Source organism: Cucurbita pepo, chromosome 12 (genome assembly GCF_057944985.1).
Source record: "Cucurbita pepo subsp. pepo isolate OVF chromosome 12, ASM5794498v1, whole genome shotgun sequence".
NCBI classification, from domain to species: domain Eukaryota; kingdom Viridiplantae; phylum Streptophyta; class Magnoliopsida; order Cucurbitales; family Cucurbitaceae; genus Cucurbita; species Cucurbita pepo.
The window spans coordinates 15251293-15267054 of NC_141809.1; the positions used below are offsets into that span (position 1 = coordinate 15251293).

The following is a 15762-nucleotide window of genomic DNA, read 5'->3' on the forward strand; positions in this document are numbered from 1 at the left end:
CAATGACAGTACCAGACGACTTAACGATGCACCGAGGCTTAGAGGAGCAAGCCAGAACACACAAAAAAAAGAAAAAGAAAAAAAAGAAACTGATTACACCGAGTCAAACCAATCCAAATGGACTATAATTGTGAGATCCCACATCAGTTGGGAAGAAGAACGAAACATTCTTTATACGAGTGTGGAAACCTCTCCCTAGCAAACACATTATAAAAACCTTGAAGGGAAGCCGAAAGGAAAAACACAAAGAGAACAATATCTGGTCTATTCTTGGGTAACCGAGCATGCATCCTAACATATAACTCAACTAACCTTACAAAATTACTATCTTACAGATGACAATCACCTCTTTAACTCCATAAACTTACCACTGAAGGTCATACACCTTCTTTCCAACTAAAACCTCTAATAACATTATGACAAATAGTATTGGCTGTACTATGAGGGGAGAACCAGGAATCAATCAAGCTCCAAGAACAGCCCCATGATGGTGAAACCATGGAGGTAAAGACCATCACAAAGTTCTGGAACAAGGGCAGTGGATGAGCATGTAATCAAGATCTTCAACATTTTCCACAGGAAAGGCCACACAACAATTAAGCAAATGGAAAAGGATTCTTCATGATATCAGGACTGTCTGTCAAAACTATAGATTTTACAGTCAAAATTCCAGAATTTAAAGTCCATGGGATGTTTGTGTTCCTAATCCACCGCTGTGTTTTTTTAGGAATAAGCTTTGCTCAAGCTCAAAAATAATTCGAATGTAAAGTTCTCCAAGTGTTGAAGGTCACAACAAAATATAAGGCCCTATCTATCCATTCGAATGTAAAACTATCCACCAATTCCAATATATTAACTCATTCTAAAGTTTTCTTACCCCCCAGGAGTTTCGAGATTGGTTATTCGAATACAAAAGCCAACAGGAGTTTCTAGATTGAACTTTATCACCATTGGAAAAACTACCAAGAACCAACAAGATGAACATTATTACACTCATATCTTCAAATCCAAACTTCAAGCACCATAGACCCACGCATCTTGAAGTGGGTGTCGGTGATTGAATTCGAGCCAGAAAGGTGAGGAAGCAAGGCTATATTGCCCACCCAAAAATCTTCCCAAAATCTAACCTTGGAGCCAGAGCAACCCTAGAGAAAAAAATATCTATGGGTACACTGACCTTTGGGCGTTAATCTCCAAGAACATTTAGTAACTCCATGATAATCTGATAAATAACCAACCAACGAATCGTTCGTGTGTCTGCTAGGAATGATCCAACACTGAAAAGTCTGATTCTAGGGGAATCTCCCATACCATTTCGAATCTACATGTATAGTTTAAATTATTCATTCAACAAGATCTCCAAAGTTCTATAAAGAAATAAAACCCAACTACCAACGTGCCCATATCAAGTCTCATAGGACTTCTCTAAGGGATGAACATGGAGAAAGATCTCCAACTTACTCTGACAGTAGCTCATTTGGCATCAAGAAGCTTTTAGATTAATACCTAGATAGGATGTTTCCATCGCTTGAACAAACAACTTCAAAGAAACTAAGGTTAGGCTTACAAACATCAGGACTCTTGACTATCCCCTAGATCATTGACAAACAAATAGTGGTTCAATACTTCTAACATTTTTTTTTTTCCCTTTTCATTGTAATGAATTTTGGGTAGTTTTGTTGGGCTCTTCGGGAAGAACAGAGCAGTGACACCAATGGAAGGAACCCAATTTTTTTTCATATTCTAACAATTGCTTGCCAATTTCTTATACATTCTCCAAATGTTTACATCCACTGTAACAACGAGGTACAGAAATCCGAATACAAAAATATACCATCAAACAAGACGACAGAACAACTAGAACATAGAAGCATCGAAACGACGCAATTAGAGGATAATCTTTCGCAAAGACAACAAGTCGTCCACCAAATGCACCATCTCAAGGTACAAATTATTAAACAGCCAAATAAGCCATATAACAAAGATCCAGTGTTCCAAAAACGAGTAAAAAATTAAGGAATGTCCCAAGGCTTGGGCTCGGGAACTGCAACGACCATACCTTGAAGTTCGGGGGTGAGAATAACCTGGCAGCCAAGTCTTGAGTGCTTGTTCAAAGCCCTGACCCTGGAGTTTCTCTTGAGCACATACTCCTCGTCGTAGGACCGCGGCGGGAGCTTCTCGAGCCACTCCTGAGCGATACTGACCTCGCATTCCGCCGAACAGGCATCAATGTTTTCCAATCGATGGGAATCGGGGTCGATCAGGCCCCGATTCGCAAGCGCCTTAAGAAGAGTCTGGCCCGTTAATCCAACGACCTCTTTCTTCGTGCCCTCCGGATCAATTGCGAACAATTTGACGATGCGATCTGATACCTTTTTAGATGAGGATTCCGTCGAGGCCGCAGCGGACGCCGACCATCTTGAGAAAATGGATTTGGAGTAGCTGATCGCCGGCAGACGGTGGATTTGGCGGAGCCTGTGTAGGTTTGCGACCGCCATTTCTGAGTAATTTAGATGGGGGGTAACGCTGATGAATGACTGACAAATATAAAATGCTTCTATGGAAGTATTTTCACTCCCTATTTTGAGATTGGTTTAATTTTAATCCCAATCTTTTTATCTTTATATTAATCGAAAATACATTCGAATAAAAGCAATCTCGAGTATAAAACGACTAAAAAAGATTAAAAAAATTTAAAATCAACGTACATATTTTTTTCCGGTAGCTCAATTTTAAGAACTTCATAATTAAACGTTTGTTGGAGTCTAAAAAATTTACTAAGATGGGCAGAACCTACACTGACTCGTGTTTATTTGTCGGGATTGTCTTAAGGACTTATGTTCGTTAATGGGGATAGTTTTTACTCTTAGGAGCGGGGAGTAAATAATCTGACTGTAGGAATGTCGGGACCATCCGATGCAGAAAATAAACCATGGAAATAATTTAATTCTATTAATTAAAATTTAATTTTTGGTGAGAATAATTTATAAAATTTGACAAAATTTTAGAGACCAAATTAATTTTTTTAAAAGAAATAAAATTAAAATCATATGAATTTTTTTTTATTTTCTCGAGACTTGAATTGAATTAGTTCCGTCAATTCACTCCGTTACTAAACCGTTAGACAAGCGAAATTACAATAATACCCCCATAGACATGAAATGAAAAGAGGAAAACCCTAATTCCTGCTTTGTCCATCTGCTATATAATAAGTTCATCGTTACCTCTTCGAGCAATCGTTCCTTCAGCCTCCCTTGCGTTTCAAAGTTTCTTCCAAAATAATTTGTGTTCATTCAATGATTTTCTCTTGCTTCGTTTTTTGTTGTATCAACGTATGAAGATTTCGCTGTGGAAGAAATCAAATCGAAAAGCAAGTTCTGCTTCTTGACTGGATCGTTCTATCGATCCAGCCAAAATTTTACTCAAAACCTTGCGACATTGAATTCTCCAGCATCACTCGTCTGAGACTCTTGTTTCTGGATTCTCAGGCCCTTTAATTGCTGGTACATTTTCGATTTTCACCGATTCTTCTGTTTTTTCTTGGCACAAATCGTTCGGTTTCTTCGTTGATATTTGGTTTAGAAGTCTGGTTTGATTGGAGTTGGATAAAGCAAACTCACTCTGTCCTAGAACTGATATTGATCAACTCAATGTTCTGTGGCAATTTCTTCGTTTGCGAAATGAAAGCGCGATTCTTCCGTTCAACTCGCCGGGATGATCTTTCTTGTTTAATGGTCATTGTTGGCATACGGTTGGTTCGCATATTCTTTTGATGCCACTAAGTTTCCAACTATGAATCTAATGCGTAACACGAAGCGTCATTCCATACGAGCTGTTTGGAAATGGTTCATAAGTTCCGATTCTGTTGCTCATCTTTTCAGGGATGAATTGATCCGCTGATTTTGAAGAAATTAGAGTTTTGATTTTTATTAATTACAATCGCTACTATTGGTTTTCAAGTTAGGAAGATCAGTCCCTAAACCCTGAACAGATCATTTAAAATCAAAACTCCATCAAAACCTTTAATTCGATCTCCTTGAAAACAGTTCAAATCCTCGTTGGTTGGAACTTCGAATACATAATCACTAAAATCAAAAGTTTAGTTTATTGTTTGAGCTGAGTCCATTTGGTTTTTTAAAATTATCTTTACTTTTCGAAATCCTTAATTTTCATTTTGAATACCGATCCAGAGTTTGGGACACTTCAATTCAAGTGACAATAATACAATATTATCTAAAAAATAGATTATACTATGAAATTAAACACGTTGAATGCAATAATTATCTATAAAAGTTATGAACTTCAATGTTGCTCTTGAAGGTTGAATTTATTTTTTACATATCAAAAAGATATTTAAAATAAGTATTTAATGTAAATATAATTTAAAGACTTACATTAATAAAATTTTGTATATTCAACTAAAAATTTATTAGACAAAAGTTGTTAGTTTAAAGTTGAGAAATTTATTATCTTTCTGCGATAATTGTAAGCATCATTAGTATAATTTTAATTGGGAGTCGAGAACAGCATCATTAGTGTAATTTTAGTTGGGAGAGAGTAACAGTTTTAGTTGGGAGACTAATAGTCACCGCATCATTAGTGTAATTTTAGTTGGGAGAGAGTTAGAACAGTTGAACACGACTCTACATCATGGTATGATGTTAATTCACTTTAGTAGCTCTCATGGATTTATTTTGCTTTTTCAAAAAGCTTTGTATTAATGGAGATAGTATTTCTTGATTTTAAATCTATGAAACCCAAAACCTCATATCAATAGAGATAATATTTCTTGATTTTAAATTTATGAAACCCAAGGCCTCGTATTAGTATTCATTGATTTATGATCCTTCCCTAAAAGACTATCATCCAAGAAAAGGTAAGGAAAAATTATATACGCTATAAATTGTCATTGTCGACGTTATCCACAAGATATTAGATTATTAAAGTTTAGACATGAGACATCCTCTTCCACCTAAAATGGACAACAGTGTGGAGTATAATGGAAAGAAACATATTCCTCCAGCCTCAATCATTAAACTTAAAAAGACTTGCTCTCTCAGGAATGGACCAAAATTTCAAGGTGTTTATCATCATGGGTGCCAAATATCAGTTAGGAAATAGGAAGAAGATCACTACAATACTGCCTACGCTATATGCATTTTGGCAATGTCTAAAATGGTTTCAAAGATCAGCCAAATTAATTATAGAATCATTAGAGTCTAACCGCTCGGTTTCGGGATCAGCTTCGAAACTGGAATGATGTTGTTCTGAACTGGCTCTCTCCAGGGACTCCGCTAAATCTGCTTCCCATAAACCCAACCTACACACCCTCTTGTATGTTTCATAACCTGTTGCTGTTAGGCCTTCAGATACCATATCTTTTAAACATCCCACAATGCCATCGCTGTTTATTGCACCGAGGAAAGCCTCGGATAAGCCAGGTTGCCAGAATACGACGATGGCGCATTTCTTATCCACGAACCGGACATCAAACTCTTCACAGAAAACTTCATGGGATCCTTCAAGTGCAGTTTTCATCGACCGAGCAGTCATCCCGTCTCTAAATCCCCACAAGAAAACCAAATGCCTACAGCTAACCTTTCTAACGTTCTTCATCGAGATCTTGATGTCGTCATCCTCGGATTCGTGGTGGTCGGGGGAGAATGAACCAAAAACATTTGCACACCCATCAAGCTTTGAGGCCAAACAATTGTTGTTGGATTGGGCGCCACCAAGATCAATTTTAAGTACAGAGCAGGCTTTTGCAAACAAATGGCATAACAGTATAGCGTTATGCCCATGAAACTTGCGATCATTTCCTGTAGCTGCAATAGAACACAGTATAAGGTTCGCATTAAGATTTCTGCTTGAGGGATCATGATCAATGCTCTTAGAGATGCAGGGCTTGAAACTACTGTACAATAGATAAAGATTAAACATTGACAGGTTTCATCACATGGATTGGTAAGACAAAAGACAGTTAAAAAATTAAAATTAAAGAAACTAATAACAAAATGAAGCATAACAAAACGCTTAATGATGTGTATCCGTGAAGAAATGAATGAAGAGATTTGTTTCTATTTGGTTCTTGAACTTTCAAAACTACAAAGACCTACTAAATACAAAATTCCTAATTTATATTTAATAGATCAATTCATTTTTTTAAATTTCAAATTTGTTATACCTTTTAGACTTGCGAGTAAAAGTTTAGGGACCTGTTAAGACACAAAATTGAAAGTTTAGAGACCTGTTAGACACAAAATTGAAAGTTTAGAGATTAATACACTTCTAAAAGTGTAGGGACCAAATAGACACAAATCTCAAAGTCGGACTAAACTTATAATTTAACAAAGTAAGCTGTTTTCCACCGTATCAGGTATGTGGACAAGGTGACAAACCTTCAAGTGGAATATCCAAGTCAATAGGCGCAAAATAATGATTCTTCAAGTAGGAAAGAGCTGAAGCTATACTGATTGGCTTGCTGAGGCCACCGATCTTGCTGATCAAATGCTTTACATCAAGCACTCTTGGGAAAACCAAATGCAAAGAGGACGCAAACTCATCTATACCAGTAGGCAGGGGAGCAAGGAATTTAGAATGAATAAATGCAAAATCTGCATCCAAAAAGAAAGCATTAGGATAAAAACTAGAGAACAAAAGAAAAATAAAGCAAAGAGATCAACAAAAAGTAAAGCATATATGAGATAAACACCATTAAGAGAATTGTAGGAGAGAATAGGCTTCTGTGAAGCAGAAATCATATCTACCACCTCTCGAAAACCACGAAATTTCTTGTTTTCTTCGTCTTCAAGATTTTGAAGCTCCTTCTGAACAGTGAACAAAAAATCATTCAGTTAACCCATCAGTCTAATACATCGAACCACAAACTTTCAATTTTTTTGGAAATTAAAACCTTATTTCCATTATGAACCATTTCTTCAACTTAGTTTTAAAAAAGAAGACATTTTTAATTATGCCATTGGATAGGTGGGTTGAAAATGATGAAAAAATCAACTTATGAACATAAACTTCTTCAAAGAGCTAGCTAAAAAATCAATGGTTTAGGAACTTAGAAAGTAGAAATCCAGTGAAATATATACTGGTACCTCAAGCAGAATCTTGTCTTCTTTTGAGCTCGTCAAAATGGCACGAATTGCTTGAGTTCCTCCACCCTTAGCTGGAATTACTACAGGAACCAGGTCATCAGAAAACTCACTCAACAGCTACATCAAATACAGAAAAGAATATAAGTCTACATATAAACTCTCTCTACAGAAAAGGTAGCAAAGATAAGCATATTGTTCTGCTAGCAGGAGTCTAGATCACTACCACATTTAAAATGATAACACTGAGGTTAAATTTGAATTCCTATACTCACTCTTAAATTTAGTCATCTCAGAATGTTTTTTCCCCTGATAAGAAACAACTTTCATTACAAGGTATAGTCATTTCAGAAATGACATTATAGCTTTTGCTTGATTCATTGTTGTGTAACAACAGCAATACACATTTTAAAAGCACTCATAAGATGAAAAGATCAAGTAAGTTACCTCTAAAACAAGTAGAACTTGACGTTCACTACAAACATCTATAGTCATGGATGGCCTCGATCCATACTGCTCGCTGCCAATGATGAGCTTTTTCAACGAACTTAGCAGAGCGTCTATATTATGGAAACATTACCTTTACTATTTCAGGAGACAAGGAAATAAAAAGAGGTTAAAAAACACTTTTAGTCCATGAACTTTCATAAAAGTAAGGATTTAATTCTTGGACTCTAGGTTGTAACAATTTAACACCTACTACAAAAATCTCATCAAATTAAATGCTAATTTTTATTAGGAAACAATTATTCTCTATAGTTTATGAACATATTTGTTTACAATATCACAATCTACAGAGGGACGAAAACTCATTAAATTTTAACAATATTTTTCATTATAGAGAAAATTTAAAGCACAATATAGGGGATGAGTTGTTGTATGCTAGAGTCCAAGGACTAAATTTTTACAGGTTTGAAAGAATATGGATCAAATCGTTTCAAACTAAGGTTCAGGGATTATAGCTTTGATAAAAGTTCAAGGACCAAAAGTGTTCTTTAAGCTAAACATTTTTAAAATGTGACCGCAAAATGGGGGAAAAAAAAAGTGGAAAGAAAAGATAATGAAGAAATTGTTTTAGAAAGCAATAGTAGGCCGTAACTTACCATTTGTTTTTGTGCTTGAATTACATGCATCTTTCCAGTTCTTTACCCGTGATTTAACCCGTTGAACAAAAACTGAATCAGCAATTGTCTGTCTAGAAGAAGATTTCACAGCATAAGTACTAGGTGTTAGAAATGAACGGCCTATTCGAACTTTTGCTATAGACTCTTGAGCTCTAGATAAGTATGATATGCCTGAAACCAACAAGAGGAGAAAGTTTTTAGGTTGATAAAAATTACCAGAAACAAAAAGGTCTTCAGCAATCCACTAACAAAAACTTGTAAGGCTGGCGTTCAATTGTATAATTTCTATATGAGCCATATGAATCTCAAAACAAGATGGGTGTGTATAACCCTTCTAGATATAGGGATAGATGATTTTCTGGAAGCGTTGGGTGGCCTTTTCAGCATTTTTTTCTACCTAGCTTGGGAACTTGGTTTTAGAGACTTGGGAACTTAATTTCTTCTCTTGAGCTGGATAATGCAAACAGAACTTCAAGGGACAGTGAGATTGGGAAAGAAATTATGGATTTTTTTTGCTTTCCTGTGAATTCCCCTCAAAATCATCCTTTGCTCTTGTTGAAACCTTGCAACGAAGGTGGTTTAGAGACTGGAAATCTGGGTTGCAAAATTACTCTTCTATAAATAGCTATGGTGTCTGTCGCAAATCTCAAGTCTTGAGGTCAGTGAGTGAGAAACCGAAGTAAATAGTCCACAATAAGGCTTACCATCATATATGCATGCATCAAAGTCAAAACCTTCGCGAGCCATGGATGTTAAATGTGAAACTTGACATGAAAAACTGTAAGAAGGCATCCCAATGTTCAGATCATCTCTGGGGAACAAATGAAAGTTGTACCTATACCATTGAAGGAAACGTAGCTGATCAGTGACGGCAGGGACACACATGAAATAGAACGCTAGAGCTTTGATCTGACAGCCGTAATTCACAGGCAAAAAACACGAATTACAGATGGTATTGCCATGACCTAAGATGCAAGTAACAGGAAGGCATGTATCATGCAAAATAATTATAAGCAATCAAATTTGTATCACCCATCAAACAAGAGACCTCGAGTTTAGAATTTCAAATAATGATGAACAGGCAACCCATAAGCAAAAACCATTGTCGAAACATCAGCCAGACCCATCAAATTTCCCGTTACCACCTTCCATTACAAATTCTACCCACATGACAATAATGAAAAAGATTTACTACAAATCCCTACTCTAGATTCCAATGAAAGAAATGTCGTTCAATTCCAATTTCCATGCTCGCTTTCAACATCAACAACGTATCAAGAAGCATCCAAATCCATACAAAGTAAAGAAAAATGAAATCAGTAACATAAAGAAACTCGCAATCCCCGACCCCCGCCCCAACGGACAAACGAAGAGAAGCGGCGGCGGGACTTACGGATGGGCGATTAGCTTGGATTCCCTAACAGAGAAGGGGCAAAGAGCGAATTGAAGGATCTGAAACTTCTCGGCGGCGTACTTGGCCTTGCAATAGGCGGTATCGTAGGTGTCAAAGGACTGAAGGCGGTGCCAAGGAAAGGAAGAAGAGCCGGTGTTCTGCAAAGAGAGGGCGATGAAGTCGGAGTCGGAGATGTGGTTCTTCAGGTCCCCCAAGCAGCCATAGAAGTCGGAGTTGCGAATTTGCCTGACGCTTAGTTGATTGGTGGCAGTATGCAGGCGGCGCCTCTGCAACTGGAGGGATGAGAACCGAGACGCCATAGTTTCCCGTTACGCTCTCATTCAAAATTCACGGTGGAAATGCCCAAATGAGTTTTACTTCTCTATTATATATGCCGAGCCGTGGTTGTTATAATAATAATAATAAATAAATAAATAAATAAATAAATAAATAAATAAATAAAAATATCTCTAAGTTAGAATATTACTCCTCCACCGCCGTCGCCGCTGTCTTTCTTCCGTGCCGGCTCCTCCTCCTGTTGAGCAGCTCAGTGTCACTGCCGCCGTCGCCGCCGTCTTTCTTCCGTGCTTTCTGCTGCCGTGTTACTCCTAGCGGCTTGCACCGATTTCTCGTTGTTACTGGTAAAAAAAAAAAAAAAAGGTTTAAAATTTTTGGCTAGAGGGTAATTTAGTAATTTGACAATATATTTGTAGCTAAGTTTCTTTCGGTTCCGCGTTGAATCACAACACCAATTTCTCTCCCTCGCGGTCGGCGTCTTCTCCCGCTCTTTTTGATTTTCCTGCATTTTCCTCACTAATCCGGTCTCATGATCAAGCTTCAATAGCAGAAGGTTTAAGTGTTTTAATCATCTTCTGTTTTATTGGTGAGCTTTCATTTACTTTCCCCTAAAAATTTGAGATTCTTTTTGCTTTCCCTTTTGTTTTCTCCGTTTTTTGATGTTTGAATTTGCTTATCGTTTCTCTTTTTTCCCCAAATTTGTTACTTCTTCTCTGGAGTTGGAAGGTTTTCGGTTTCTTCGTACTATTTTGTGGAGTAGGAAGTAAACCCAGTTTATTTTGCTGGATACTGTTTTTTTTTGGTGTAATTTTGCTCGAATGTTTGGGTTGACTCGATTTGGTCAAAGAGGAGATCGTCCTTGTGGCGGCTTGAAATTTATTTTTGTTATTTCAGGCTGAAATTGTGGTTAATTCTTCTTTCAATGGAATCTTGGTTGCCACTGAGAGGTTTTTTGCTCGAACTATTGTAGCTTTTGCATTTAAAGACACAATTTCAGAACTTACTTTAATTAGAGAAAAAGCAAATATGAATGATAGGTTTTTTCGGGGAAATTTCTGTGTAGACATTTCTTTGGGTCAGTGTTTGTTTTTGTCGATTCCCTCGACGTTTAGGCCTCCCTTTTGTGTCTGTGTATGAGAGATCTCATTAGTTATCCTTGCTGGGTTTTTTTTTGGTATATTTATCTTGTTTCTCATTGTTTCTCATTGTTTTTAGAGATCACGTTTTGCTGAATGATTTATTTTCGAATGTCTTTTCTATTGATGAACTTCTTGGCAATTGAGCTGCTATCAGTTTCAATTGGTTTGCTTTGTCTGGATGCTCTGGTTTTGTAGGATCTCTCGTTTTAATTCTTTATTTCTCAATCTTTCTGTTTCTTTTTTATAATTTCTGGGTCTCACAGTTTCCTTCAGACATATTTTTGTAAGAGCGGTGTGTTCTTTTCAACAACTGAAGCAGATTTTTCATTTTTCTTTTCTACATGTAGTACGTGATCATTTGTTTTTTTTTTTTTTCTACCAATCTTGCCTCTCTCTCTCACAGTGTTTATGGGCCAGTCTGACTTACTGAATTTGCTATTCGCGGTGGGTGTTTGGTGTTCTGCATATATTGTTGTTGCAGTTCTTGCATCATTGCGGATCATCTCCTGTCTTTGTCCGCTTTAAACTTGGGAGACAACTAGAAAGCTGCCATGGGATATGCACAACTAGTTATAGGTCCTGCCGGCAGTGGAAAGGTGATGGATCACGTGCTTTGTTCAACTATTCATACATTTTTACTTGTTTTCTGCTTTATTATATTATTGACCCTAAAAATTAGCATCTAGCATTTTCATGAATATATCGTAGCCTTTGAATTTACATTTCATGCATTATGAATAGTAATCAAACTATTAATGTCTGCGTATTTTTTCAGTTGAAGTATTGTTTGTTTATATATGCTCCTAAACGAATCCAAAAACGTAAAATTTCATTATTGTATGCTTATTAATCAGCTGGTTTATTAAAGCATATGCCCTTGTTCAAGAGGGCAGAGGTTTGAATCCACTTACCCTGCTTGTTTTGTTTTGTATTTTTATAAGAGACAATTTCATTGATGTTTGAAATCTATAAAAGGGATGTGTTGTCCATGATGCTTATAAAGGTCGTAAGCAAAATTATTAGATAATTTACACAAAAAAAAGACAAGGTATACAAACATTTTCAAAAAGCCTAGCATAAGTATGTATCTTCTTTGTGAATATTTTTTTAGTTCTTTCTTTCCATAAATTCTAAAGAAAGTCGTAATGAGGGGTTTGTCCATGTCAAAGTCTTTGCATTGTTGAAGGTGTGGTATGTTAAGACCATGTTCAATAGCTCCTTCATCTCCCTAGGAAAAAAGTTGGTTTTGGGATTTATTGTCTTTCTTGCATAAAGGGCGCCATTTTGGAAATAGTTCACTCTGTTTCTTGGCTGTAGTGGGTTCCTTTTTTCTTTTTCTTTTTCTTTTTTTCTAGATGGAATGGCCATGATGCACATGTGTTGTTCTCTTAGCCATGGTGTCAAGATTGAGATGGCCGTTGTTGCCTGTTGGTGTGAGTTTCCCTAAAATCAGAGGGACTCCTTTTGCCTCTGGTTCATTTTTCTCTTACCTCCACTTGTTGAACTAAAAACAACATGAGGATGCGGCTGTATATCTCAAGGAATAGTAGCTATTTTCATATGCATTATTCGATATTGACTCCGAACCATTTTGAGTTTACAAAAGATAATTCTAATCTCATCTGTGAGTCTAAAATGGTAGTTACTTTTAACTAACTTCGGTGAAATTTTTACCTGAATCAGTCAACCTACTGCTCTAGTTTGTACCAACACTGTGAGACAGTTGGCCGAACTATGCATGTTGTGAATCTTGACCCTGCTGCTGAACATTTTGACTATCCTGTAGCCATGGGTAGGTGTATATTACGTTTGATAATCTTATGAATTCAAATGATCAATTCGCCGGTCTTTAGTGAATAATATTGCATGCTGACAGATATTAGGGAGCTCATTTCGTTGGATGATGTTATGGAGGAGCTTGGACTTGGTCCTAATGGTGGCCTTCTGTACTGCATGGAGTATCCTTAAGTGATTATGCCCTTTTCATGAAGTTGTGGGATTCAGTCGCTCTAAATTTTGAGTCCATTTTATTTGTGGGCCAAAATTTAAAGTGTGCGTGTGCTTAACAGTTTATGAATTTCCTTAATCTTATTATTAGACATCTTGAAGAAAATCTAGATGATTGGTTGACAGAAGAATTGGATAACTACATGGATGATGATTATTTAGTTTTCGACTGCCCAGGTTTGCATACTCTCTAGCGTTTGCATGTGCATATTGACAGACGACTATAATTTGTATGAGGATAAAACTATCTTCAAAAAATAGTTTCCTTTTCGAGTTGGAATTGTGTATTGAATATCATCATTTTTATCATGTGTATTGAATATTATCATTTTTATTACTACGTAGGTCAGATAGAGCTCTTTTCCCATGTACCGGTTCTTAAAAACTTTGTGGAGCATTTAAAGAGAAAAAATTTCAATGTCTGTGCTGTGTATTTGCTTGATTCTCAGGTTTGTAAATTCGAAGTTCTCTTTCTTATCTATCGCCCCAATAATGCTGTGGCCTATTCTTTACTCGTATACTGACAATTGCCCTATTTGACAGTTCATGACAGACATCACAAAGTTTATCAGTGGTTGTATGGCATCTCTTTCAGCAATGGTCCAACTTGAATTACCGCATATTAACATCCTCTCCAAAATGGATCTTGTGACCAACAAAAAGGATATTGATGAGTATGTATCGCTATCACCATCTGCTTCTGTACTGGTTATTCCTTTGAGTTTTATCTTCATTGTTTATAAGTTTATAAGTTTATAACTCTAATGCTTTAAACATTGTTTAAAAAAACTCTAGCTTCTTAAATCCGGAGCCTCAAGTTTTGTTGTCAGAGTTGAATCAACGTATGGCTCCACAGTTTTCAAAGCTAAATAAAGCTCTAATTGAACTGGTGAGCAGTTTACACCTTTTTCATACATTACTCAAGTTTCCGGTGCATGGTTTGATAAGTTTGTTTGCTGGCTATGCGAAAGAATATTATTGAAGTTATATGATAAGAATATTATTGAAGTTTATTATTATTATTTTCATTCTCAAGGAGGGGTTTTTTTGGTGTGACAATTTCCTACAAAAGTATGTTTTAACTATTAATGATTTGATCTATTTTCATTTTTCCTCATGCAAACGTTTTGTACATATGACCTCTAATTCATTTTTTAGATTTTACATGATGTGGCTCGACTATGTGCCTATATCAAGTGAGATTTTTTCATGAACAAATGTGTTTGCAAGATGCAATCTTGCTATGAAATTTTCTTGAAGTCCTTAATGAAGGGCCATAACTGGCATGACGGTCCCACAGTCCCATGTGTTCTGGCTTTTGGTTATTGCGTGTTTCCTCAATTGCATTACTGGAAGCACTGCAAGTAAAATGATTTGGCTGAGACTTGGGTTGAACTACTTGAGTTTTAGTGATAAATATAACAATTATTCTTCTGTTAGTAAGGAATATATGCTAAATCATGGTATTTGAAAAGATCATAAAAAATACTTTTAGTTTTTATTCTTGTTTATTTAAGATTTTCAATTATGCTCTTTTGCAATGAGCTAAGAATGAGAATGCTGGTTTTGTACTTATTTACGTTTATTTATTAATTTAGGTGGACGATTATAACATGGTGAGTTTTGTGCCACTTGACTTGAGGAAAGAAAGCAGGTATTCTCTAGTGTGCTCACTTGTTTTTATTTCAGTTCAACGAGACTATTTTTGTGAATACTTTGATAACGTTGTATATTTGCTAGTTGGAATTGAGCATTTTATTGCTACATTTGGTTTTCTGTTTACTCGTTTGTATCTATAGCTAGGTTCCAGTACACGACTTTCTATGACTTGTTATGGGTGTTTTGATGGTTGAAGTTTGTGTGATGTATTGGTTATTTCTAGAACATGTTTTAAACCTAGTCTTGTGGGGTTGATTTTACTGTTTATTCAAAGATAGAGTTCCATTGATCGGAATTGAAAGTTTGAGATTCTATTCCTCGCTCGGGTTAGAAATGAACGTTTTTTTTTCTTCTAAATTTTATCAGCTATGCAGTCCTTGGAGTAAATGCTTCCTACTTCTCACCTTTGGCTTTTAGATGAGTTGATTTTCCTGTTGGACTCTTCAATAAGGCAAATGGCTGATATTATCATTTTTGTTTGAACAGTATAAAATACGTGTTGGCTCAAATAGATAACTGCATTCAGTACGGTGAAGATGCAGATGTGAAGATCAAGGATTTTGATCCAGAGGATGATGATTAAATCAGAGTTGGGAGGTTTTTCTGGGGTTTTTTTTGTTTGATTAGAACACGATAATCAAATCGGAGTTTGAATTTGAGTTTGAGTTTCAGCTATACATATGTTTGTATGTAAGTGTTCAAACTTTTGTCTCTTTGTTTCTGGTGAAGATGAGTGTTACAACTGCTTGAAGCATTTGTTTTAATAAAGAAAATGAAGAGAAATACTGCGAAGAAATGGATGAATAGGAAGTTATTGTGATCTTATAAAGGCTGTTTCTTACTAAGATAGGCTGAGATACTTCAAAAAAATAACAGAGGTAACCATTACTGTCCCGAGCTTAATGAAAAAATCCCCTTACGTCTCTCGAGTATAGAGAAGCAAAGCCAACTCCATACTTCTAAAAAATAACAGAGGTAACCATTACTATCCCAAACTCGAATCTTTGGATGAACTTGACGAAAAAAAAAAAACCAATGTT

General features: G+C 36.2%; 3 protein-coding genes across 6 annotated transcripts; 1 reads left to right on the forward strand and 2 right to left on the reverse strand.

Moving 5' to 3' along the window:
• Nucleotides 1-1858: 1858 nt before the first annotated feature.
• On the reverse strand, nucleotides 1859-2559 carry LOC111807194 (uncharacterized). The gene has a single exon (XM_023692797.2). The coding sequence runs from the start codon at nucleotides 2496-2498 to the stop codon at nucleotides 2013-2015; it is 486 nt and encodes a 161-aa protein (XP_023548565.2). The 5' UTR covers nucleotides 2499-2559; the 3' UTR covers nucleotides 1859-2012.
• A 2473-nt stretch (nucleotides 2560-5032) lies between these two features.
• LOC111806690 (Polynucleotidyl transferase, ribonuclease H-like superfamily protein) lies at nucleotides 5033-10254 on the reverse strand. Of its 2 annotated transcripts, XM_087128956.1 has the most exons (8): nucleotides 9621-10254; nucleotides 8932-9062; nucleotides 8207-8398; nucleotides 7551-7663; nucleotides 7107-7223; nucleotides 6713-6827; nucleotides 6399-6614; nucleotides 5033-5825 (listed from the first exon to the last, which is right to left on the reverse strand). In XM_087128956.1, exons 1-8 carry the CDS (start codon nucleotides 9938-9940, stop codon nucleotides 5182-5184), a joined length of 1848 nt encoding a protein of 615 aa, XP_086985082.1. In that variant the 5' UTR covers nucleotides 9941-10254; the 3' UTR covers nucleotides 5033-5181. The 2 variants fall into 2 exon arrangements, with proteins under 2 accessions (XP_086985082.1, XP_086985083.1); XM_087128957.1 differs by lacking the exon at nucleotides 7551-7663 and having other exon boundaries at nucleotides 7107-7186.
• An 88-nt stretch (nucleotides 10255-10342) lies between these two features.
• Nucleotides 10343-15518, forward strand: LOC111806691 (GPN-loop GTPase 3). Of its 3 annotated transcripts, none has more exons than XM_023692088.2 (10): nucleotides 10343-10503; nucleotides 11460-11652; nucleotides 12740-12848; nucleotides 12933-13014; nucleotides 13155-13240; nucleotides 13409-13512; nucleotides 13607-13737; nucleotides 13859-13952; nucleotides 14662-14717; nucleotides 15209-15518. In XM_023692088.2, the coding sequence occupies exons 2-10, from the start codon at nucleotides 11608-11610 to the stop codon at nucleotides 15303-15305; spliced, it is 804 nt and encodes a 267-aa protein (XP_023547856.1). In that variant the 5' UTR covers nucleotides 10343-10503; nucleotides 11460-11607; the 3' UTR covers nucleotides 15306-15518. The 3 variants fall into 3 exon arrangements, with proteins under 3 accessions (XP_023547856.1, XP_023547860.1, XP_086985085.1); XM_023692092.2 differs by having other exon boundaries at nucleotides 10345-10503; nucleotides 11538-11652; XM_087128959.1 differs by having other exon boundaries at nucleotides 10355-10470.
• Nucleotides 15519-15762: the final 244 nt, after the last annotated feature.